Here is a 9,721-nt window from a genome sequence, read left to right as displayed (position 1 = left end):
TTATGTCTGAGCGGCCACACGAGAACTAAAGTCAGGAGTAATAACACTATTTTCTAATGAAGTTAATGAGCTTCAAGAAAGCATACTTTGCTTTCTTGAAGCAAAGTATGCTTCAAGAAAGCATACTTTGCTTTCTTGAAGCAAAGTATGGGTGTGATGCTAACCAACCAATTGGGGAAGTTGTAGCCTGATGACGTGCCTCTCCTCATTTGCATTTATTTTTTCCAAGTTTTGCGGGGAAATAGAATGTGATGAATAAGAAAATAAGGAAATACTTAATGAATAAGGGAAATTGGAAAATGGGAAAAGTAACTATTTTTCAAACAAATGTTAAATGGGTAAATAAAGGTATATATGAGAAATTGATTAATGAAGCTGGGAAATAGAAAATCAGGTTAAAGGAAAAAGGAAATTGAAAAATTGTTAAATTAAAAAATGGATTAATGAAAAATGGGTAAATAGATAAAGGGATAAATGAAAACTGGACAAATGAAAAATAGATCAATGAAAAATAGATCAATGAAAAAGAGAAATTGATAATCTGAAAAATAAATAAATTAAAAAATTGGGTTAATTAAATAGGGAAATTGAAAAGTGGTTAAATGAAAAATGGGTAAATGGATAAAGGGATCAATTAAAAATAGATTAATGAAATAAGGGAAATTGAGAAATTGATAATATGAAAAATAAATATATGAAAAATTGAAAAAGCTAAATTATTTATTTAACAATTTTTTTATTTATTTCACTCATTTTCTTCATTTTTTGATTTATTTCACCCATTTATTTATTTTTTTAATTTTGGCTGAAACGGCTCTCCATAGAAACGGCTCTCCATATATACCAAACTAACGTTTAGCCATAAAAGAGATGGGTTTTTTCCGAGTAACAGCTGAATATGTAATCATGTCTCTTATTAGTCAAATTGAAGGGAGAATTGCCTTTAGACTGTTAAATTGAATATTAGTACATTTTAATGTGTATTTTTTTGCACATTAAATATGGAAATATTAATATTAAATATTATGCTCTGTATTCAACAAGACATAACAAAAAACATTTGAACAGCAAAATATGTCTAGCGATGACTTTGGAAAGCGAAAATACCTTTACTGTACATTTAAAATCAACATGTTTTTGTTGTAGTTGTACTTTTTAGCAGCACATGCATAAACTGTGGCTGGCATTTTGGATGTTGAAGTTTCAACACAGAGGCGTTCTGTCCCAATTCTCGCATTTTTGCACGCTTGTAACCTGCACACTCAAACCCTTATGTGCACTTTGACCGAGACCACACTTCACAGAGGGGCGAAGAGCGCAGCCCGAGTATTGGGACTGGGCCATTAGACTTTCTATGAGTGTGTCTGTGTGCATTACCTCTTCTACTGGCTTGGACAGGCAGTCTGTTAATCAATTTGAACACTGCTGCCACCTAGTGACTTGAGGGTTGTTTATCATGAAGAACCAGTCTTGAAGTCCTCCTGCTTCTCATGCTCCCCACCCCGACACCTCGCCACACACACCCACTGTTTGAGGAGTACTGGTTTAATGGAATGTTCCACACCTGATTATCATGCTACCTGAGAGGAAGCAGAGAAGAGTAGTACAGGAGATGGATTCACATGAAAGGGGTATTAGCAATGAGTGTGATATGATTCACTGTCTGCTTATAGGGGAGGCCCTTGGAGCAATTGGTGATTTAGCGGTTGTGGAACTGCTGAAAGAGTACAGTCAGGATCCTGTCATAGAGGTAGGAACACAAACACAACAGACTCTTGGATAACTAAATGCTTAGAATTCTGAGTTTTCATTTTTAGTTAAACTAAATGATCATATAGAGTAATTCAGGAATGTAGCAAAAAGTTAACTTTTTTTCCCACAATTCTTAATATTTAACTTATTTCGATGTTTCAAACTGATCGGTGGTAAAATGAAGGCCTTAAAATATCTTATTTACATAAAAGAATAATTTGGTCTTATAGCTGCACTATGGGGTGCTGTGGTGGCACAGGGGGTAAAGCACAACCCACGTATTGAGGCCTTAGTTCTTGTGGCTGTGGTCGCAGTTCAATTCCCGGCCTGGTGGCATTTGCCACGTCTTCCCCCTCTCTCATTACCCTGTTTCCTGTCTAACTACTTTCAAAGAATGGCCACTAGAGCCAGCAAAACCTTAAAAAAAAAAAAAAGCTGCACTATGTAACATAACAAATATATATTTTTACAAACTGTCACAATGTTATGATGTTATGACAGTATGGTATGAAATAGATATCTATGAAAAAACTGAGCTCCTCTGCCTTCTTCCAGTGCTAACTATAAACAACTAATCAGAGTCAGGAGGCGGGTCTTAGGTTTAAGCACAATCTCATGTGGTTGCTCGTCCCTCTCCCCCTTCCCCACTTGCTCTCTGCTGTAATGCAGCTATTAGAGCACTGCTTCTCAATTCCAGTCCTCAGGCCCCCCTGCTCTGCATGTTTTAGATGTGCCTCTATTCCAGTACAGTTGATTCAAATGATTGCATGACCTCTTCTGCAGCCATCAAGTGCTGCAGAAGCCTGTTAATCACCCACAGATTCAATCCAAGTGTGTGGCAGAAGGGAAACACCTAAAACATGCAGGGCAGGGGGGCGTGAGGACTGGAATTGAGAAACACTGTATTAGAGAATGTTGTGGAGTTAGCATGGCCATCAACGATGGCGAATAAACAGTTTTCCTGGAACGGTTAGCTGTTTTTTCTGCCATTAGCATATTTAAGCAGCATTGATTGACAGCGTTAAGACCCTCCTCCTTGCTCTGATTGGATGTTTCTTTTCGGCAGCAGTGCGTTTCTTCAGACGGCAATAGCAGCTCAGGATGGAGGTGGAGGACATTGATCTTTTGACAGATTATCTGTCTCATTCCATACCGTCAAGACATGGTGACAGTTTTAACAAATCAGTGATTCTTGAGAATAGGGACAAAACAGGTCCTGTGGATAAAGCACAAAATTTGAATAAAATATACACAAAATCAAATTTTTTCAAATGTCTGACTAAACTAACGTGGGTCATGTGAGCACACCAATGTATGTTTTCCTCGTGTTTGCTGAATATTTTTTATTTTAAACATTGTGGTAGGTGGATGGTGTCTGTAAAATCCCTTGTCCTGGAGCAGAATAGTTTAAAACAATTAAAGGGATACTAAGATAATATACTATGACAATTACGTATAAGTATTCATATAAATAATTATAAAAGTATCAATAAATTGAATTAAAAATAATTTTTACATATTTTCCAACTCCATTGAAATTTGTCTCTAGTTTTTGTCAACAACGTCAGACATAAAAAGAATGTAAAAAAAAATCAGGCATTATTGGGGGGCATCAGAACTTCTAAGGACCCCGTGACCTCTTCCTTTGCTAAGAGGGCTAGGCAGCTCTGGTTAGCTTATGTTATTGTTTAGTTTTTCTTCTGTTTTATTCCTAAATTGCTCGTCACAACCGTGATGTTTCAACACCATAACTGACAATTTACAAAATTTTGATGAAATTTTGTGAAATAAAAGCTTAATTCTGGTATGCTGTAAAGATTTCATGGACCTGATGAGCTACAATATGGCCTCTTCAGAATAACATCATATAAATTGAGGTAGTTTGGCATTTTGTCAACTCAGTCAGATGTCAACTCCATTAGAGTTTTTGTGACTCTTTCAGTGAAATTGTTGACAAATCTCACTTAAATGTGCAAATAATTAATTTTAATGTATTTTTACGTAAAATGGCATTACTTCACATGTATCACTAGTTTGTCACCACCTTCAGTTCTGTGTCAACTCCGTCAGATGGACTTTTTGTTGTTTTTTGTTTTAAGTAATATTTCCTTTGTTTCTTGAGAAGCATTTGTCTGTAAAACTGAGTAAAAATATCACTAATAGGGTCATTAAAAATTATATTTATTTTGTCAGATGGTGATGACAAAGTTCTGGGTCAGGTCAATTAAAAATGTAATTTAAAAAAAAAGGTTGCAACTGGGAGCCTGCACCTTTTTACATTTCCAAAACATTATTTGTCATATTTTCATAAGGTTGAGAAATAATAAAATTTAAAAAATGGGGAAAATTTAAACCCATTTTGTCCCTATTCTCAAGAATCACTGAAATATGTAAAAACTAGAGGTGTGCCGATCGATCGGTCACCGATCATAATCGGGCCGATTTCCGTGAAAAAGTGCATGATCGGTGATCGGCGATCATTGGCTCTTGTTGCCGAWACCGATCACCTGCTTCTCATTTCGCAGCCTGCCTGTGCAGCTGGTCTCCTCTTTCCTTCACHCTGCGCAAACGCGCAGCAACAAATCCTAAGCGATGTGGAACTCTAACGCACTGAGTGAGTGGGGAAGTTTGCTTGTTGCGGCGGAAAATTGAAGCACGTCAAAATGCATCAACACAACGAAGCTAATACGACATAAAAACAATGCCATACTTGACGGAGTTTGGCTACATCGAGGCTCACTGCAGTAAAAAAGACATATGGAGGATCAGATAGCAGGTAAAGCAGCGCACAGCTTAAATTTTGTCATGGCAGCACTATTTAATCTTGAATGTGTAGGTTTTTTTTCTCTTTCTCACAGGACTGTTCTGCCAAGTAAAAGTTTGAGTCACCTGACACATTTTTATTGTGTTCTGTAACTCAAGGCGTTTGAGACTACCGTTAACGAGCTACTACTAGACCCTTGCTAACTACTTAGCTAGCTTTTAGGTGTCTATCATGTATAAGTGCAAATTTATGGCCAGTTGGGTTGATGACATTCATTGTTACCACTGGCTCACTTCTTTTGCCAACCCTTACGAGTCTAAAAGCATTCTGTCAAAAATAAATAAATAAATAAATTTAATTCAGAGCATCATTAAAAATTTATTTAAATTAATTAAATGAATTAAAAGTCTTACATTTGACTTGCTGAAGATATACTTCTTTCAGTGTCCATAGAAGCCTAATGGCAAAACTTATTTGTCCATATTTTGCCTCTGATTTTCAGGTAGCAGAAACGTGTCAGTTGGCAGTTTGTCGACTGGAATGGCTTCTTAGTGGCGGAGAGACACAGCTGAAGGATGGCATTACCGATAAGAACCCCTACTGCTCCATAGACCCAGCTCCTCCAGCATCCAGAAGGAGCGTACCAGAGCTACGCTCTGTGCTGCTAGATGAAAGTCTGCCACTGTTTGAGCGCTACCGGGCCATGTTTGCACTACGGAACCTGGGCACAGAGGAGGCTGTGGTTGCCCTGGGTGATGGTAGGTCGGTCACGGAAGTCTGCAAATAGATCAAGGGGTGTATTCACACCAGGAAAGTCAGGTCTGTTTGTTTGGTCCGGACCAAAAGCTGACATTATTTTTTTTTAATTTGGTGTGGTTTGCTTTCACATTATGCTGTTTTGCAAGCAGACTATAATTTGTTAGCAAAACCACACAGGTGACGATCACTGCTCCTATTTGACAGAAATGATCGAGGGACAGAGCACAGACCTGGGAAAAACAAACATGGAATCCTACTTGCTGCATTTGTGCTGTAACTGCAGTGCTATTTTGAATGTCAAGAGCAGCTCATTAAACACTGGTTTTCCAATGGAATGTTTCTAACTTTGGATCAGCTTTGGCAAATGTGTGTTGCAAGCTGAATCAGATGAGATGCGAGATACACCACTACCATCAGCCATTCCTCCCACAAGTGCTGTTCTCCCAATGCAGCCTGCTAAGCTAGGTCCACCTAGTGATTTAAATGACAGTGAACCATCTTGGACCATACTGGGTAGCTAGTTACCCAAAGTGTGTATTCAGTACATCACTAAGATCATTCAGTCCTTCCTGGTACAAACACAAGCATGGCTAGAATACTCTGTTAAGCGAAATGCATGCTTATGTTTTCTCTGTCGGAAATATAGCACTGATAATGAGAGGGATGTTTTTACCTTAACCGGTTTTAACAACTGGAAAACAGTACTTGATCAGGACAAGGGGCTACAGAGACATGTGTCCAGCCACAATCATATTCATAATTCAACCACCTGGACTCAGCACAAAGACAGAGGCTAGGGGGACTGTGGACTCCTTGTTGGTTGGCAAAACACAACTTGAAAACCCACAATCAAGAGCCCATACTCTTGATTACTTTATCAAGAGTCTGTTAAGTTTCTCTGTGTGATTGAGTTGGGGCTCCGTGGGACTGCAGAAACTTTGAAACAAGATGGGCATACAGCTGACATTGGTGATGTTGCTTCAGGTAACTGATGGAGTACACCTTAGAGAAGGATGAGAAACTAGGAAACATTACTAAAGGTATCCTAAAGAATGCAAAATATACATTTAAGGATATCCAAAATAAAATAATTCAAACACTCGCAGAGAGGGTGCTTGCAGAAGTCAGGAAAATGTATGAAAATGCTGATTCTACAGGATTTTGCCTCAAAAGTGATGGGACCAGGGACAGTCAATGTGAAAAATTTGACAGTGGTGCTCCGATTTGTCAGCAGTTCCATGCCAGAAGAATATCTAATCGGATAGCTTGACTTGGGTCAACTTGATGCAGAGTACATCACCTCTGAGATACCGTCACTACCCTCTGATGCTGGCTACAGTGTTGACAACATACTTAGCCAGTGTTATGATGGAGTGTCTGTGATGAGTGGGGTAAGAGTGTACAATCTCTGCTCCAAAAGAAGCTTGCAAGACATGTAGCACATTCACTGCTACAATCACCAATTGCACTTAGTGGAAAGTGTATTATTTGAATGACAATAATGGTCGATGGTTGCAATAGAACCCTTTTAACCATAATAAATTGAGAAACTCATGATCGCGTATACTCGATACATTGCCCAGGCCTTATGCTGAAGCATAACATGTACGGCTGAAGATGCCTCCCTCAGTTTTCCGCCTGCCCCCTCATGTAACCATGTCTAGAACCAGCCCTGGTTGGCTCACATTGAGGCCGGTCTGTACTTAGACCAGAGGCGAACCATAGAGGTGGCTTGGAAGTGGACTCAGAAACCCTCGAAAAGTAGGACTCAGCTCTGTTCTTTGGTCTGCACCAGGATTCGCATGAGTGTATTCACACCTTTACAAAAGGTCCAGATCAACGTGGGAAACAAACTCTGGTCCATTTAAAACAGACCAAATGTTTCAGCTGTGAATACACCCTAGATGTGCATTGGCCTGTCACAATAACAAATTTTGCTGAACAATTGTCTAAATTTTTTTTGCAATAAACAATAATATTGTTTGAACACCATTTTAAACTGATGTAATGGTAATGACATAATAATGCAAGCACATCCTGCCAAAAATAAATACACTTTATTTTCAAAAGAACGCTTAACACTAGAACTGGTAAACGAACAAAACAACCAAGGACAAAAATAAAATGGACTCTCAGTCTCTGCTAACAAAATAAATACACTTGAATAAAAACTAAACACAACATAAAACCAAAGTGGAAATAAAAAGTACATTCAACAAAAAGAGAACAGACTATGAAGTCTGTATACTATATTACCCTTCAATAATCATTAGATTTAGATAGAGAAGATGGGCATATCCAACTGCCTCATGCAATAGTTCACTCCTCCCTTGCGCTAAGGAAATGAGGAAGGGAGGGGTCAGTGGAGAGCACTGGAGTTGAGTCTTTTTTCATCCAGTGTCATTGATAGAGAAAAAGGCAGGAAGAAACGATAAAGCCTATGAATTAAAATTAGGTTGATAATTTTCATTTTTTATGCGATTAATTGATTTATTGTTTATTGGGACAGACCTAGAAGTGCATCATATGATGACACACCAAATGGCTCATCCCAGTAATAAACTTGTAACATCTTTCTCTCTAGGGCTGCAGTGCTCCAGCGCTTTATTCCGTCATGAGATCGGTTATGTTCTGGGCCAGATGCAACACCCAGCAGCCATACCAGCACTGCGGGAAGTTCTGGAGCATTCTAAGGAGAACCCAATGGTCCGACATGAGGCAGCAGAGGCTCTTGGGTCCATTGGGAAAGAGGAGTGTCTGGCTGTGCTGCATAGTTACCTTAGAGACACAGAACGTGTTGTCAAGGAAAGTTGCGAGGTTGCCCTGGACATGCTGGAATATGAAAACAGTGATAAGTTCCAGTATGCAGACGGACTGGTCAATCTGCAGAGTTAATTATTACCACCCTGTACCTCACAGAGAGTTGCATGACTGGGACCTTGATGCATTAGACAGGGTTCCACTCCAGGCTGGATACATGAGGGATGTTATCCTTCATACTTTCCAGGTCCTGAAGAGTGTGGAAGATATGTATTTCTTAAATGTGTATAATCATAATACCATTACTTCCTTTCTTACTTTCTTGAATCATTTTCTTCCTTCTTTCCTTTCATTTTCTTCCTTGTTTCCTAACTTACAGTCTGGTTTTTGCAAGTTCCATAAATGCATAATGGGCTTCAGTATTCTATTGTTACAGTGAATGTAACGGGCTAATCATTTTGAAAACTTTAGTCTGGAAAATATATTGGATCCCTGATTACACTTTGAAAATATACAGAAAGTAAAAAATAAATAAAATGAAAGACACTTTGTCTGATTGATTTTTATTGCTCTACTGCAGTGTTTTTCAACCCTGGTCCTCAAGGCACACTACTACCCTGCAAGTTTTAGGCATTCCCCTGCTTCAGCACACATGGTTTCAATTGATGGCTGATTAACAGGGTTTTGCTTAATTGCAATCATCTGAATGAGGTGTGTTGAAGCAGAGGAACATGTAAAACATGCAGGTCAGTGTGCCTTGAGGACCAGGGTGGGAAATTCTGCTCTACTGCATGGGCTGATGGGGAGCAGATAGCACTTTAGCTTGACTGCTGTATTTATGTATATTTTTTGTAACCTCATGAATCCCACATGTTGGATTTCATACATTTTTGTCTCTGTGCTCCACCAGGTCTGTTTACCAGTTTCAGGACCCAACCAGAACCCTGAAGTGTAAATTACCTTGAGAAATAATGAGAGTTGGTTATATATAAAGCAGGCTTTAATGCCGAAAAATGATCAAATGTTACAAGCCATACACTGCCATACAAATGGAACAGATACAGAGTTACATTCACCATCCAGGGCTGGGGCCACACATCGCTCACCGTCTGGATGGAACCAAGTGAGGGCAAGACTGTAGTAAATGTATAGCTTTTTATTCTTTTCTGCAATCTGTACCCTCCAAGGGTTGTAATCAATTTCAGTTTGTTCATGTATGCCTGACGTCAGTCATACAAAAAACATGGTTGTGTAAGCGGTGGCGGGTGGGTTGTCAGCAGATTAAACAGATTTAGATGCGTTGATACTTCATTGCGCCTGCCAAATATATAACGCTGAGTGAAGCGGGCGACCGCTCCAAGATGGCGGTCCTACATCTCGTCAGCGACAATAGGCAAGAGCGGTGCATGAGGCGTCTGGTGTAAACCAAACTGAACTGTCCTCTCTGGGGGTCTACTTGTCAGTGAGTGTATTTTGTACCAGCTGATTGTAAATAAATGGTTGACAAACTCTATGCCATGTATTTGACAGAAAGTTGTTACATCTCGATACCAGATCTTACCTGTTTCGTGCCTGACCATTGGCTCCTGTTTGGTATTTTTGAGAACAGCTGTAAGGACGGGGATGGCCCGTCTGTCCTGCATTTGGCCCAGGTAGTAGGCAGTGGCGGAGCCAGTGCCCCCCCCC

The 9,721-nt window shown here is 39.4% G+C and overlaps 1 protein-coding gene across 2 annotated transcripts in view; it reads left to right on the top strand.

Moving 5' to 3' along the window:
* The window catches only part of dohh (deoxyhypusine hydroxylase/monooxygenase), a 22,413-nt gene extending 13,832 nt beyond the window's left edge, over positions 1-8,581 (top strand). For both annotated transcript variants that reach the window (XM_008408184.2, XM_008408185.2), the window contains exons 4-6: positions 1,674-1,750; positions 5,019-5,274; positions 7,860-8,581. In XM_008408184.2, the coding sequence (XP_008406406.2) occupies positions 1,674-1,750; positions 5,019-5,274; positions 7,860-8,170 (644 nt within the window). In that variant the 3' untranslated portion in view covers positions 8,171-8,581. The remainder of the gene's footprint in view (positions 1-1,673; positions 1,751-5,018; positions 5,275-7,859) is intronic.
* Positions 8,582-9,721: the final 1,140 nt, after the last annotated feature.

This window comes from Poecilia reticulata, linkage group LG4, assembly GCF_000633615.1.
Source record: "Poecilia reticulata strain Guanapo linkage group LG4, Guppy_female_1.0+MT, whole genome shotgun sequence".
Lineage (NCBI taxonomy): Eukaryota > Metazoa > Chordata > Actinopteri > Cyprinodontiformes > Poeciliidae > Poecilia > Poecilia reticulata.
Note: the sequence above shows the minus strand (reverse complement) of the source record. Positions and strands in the feature narration are given on the sequence as shown.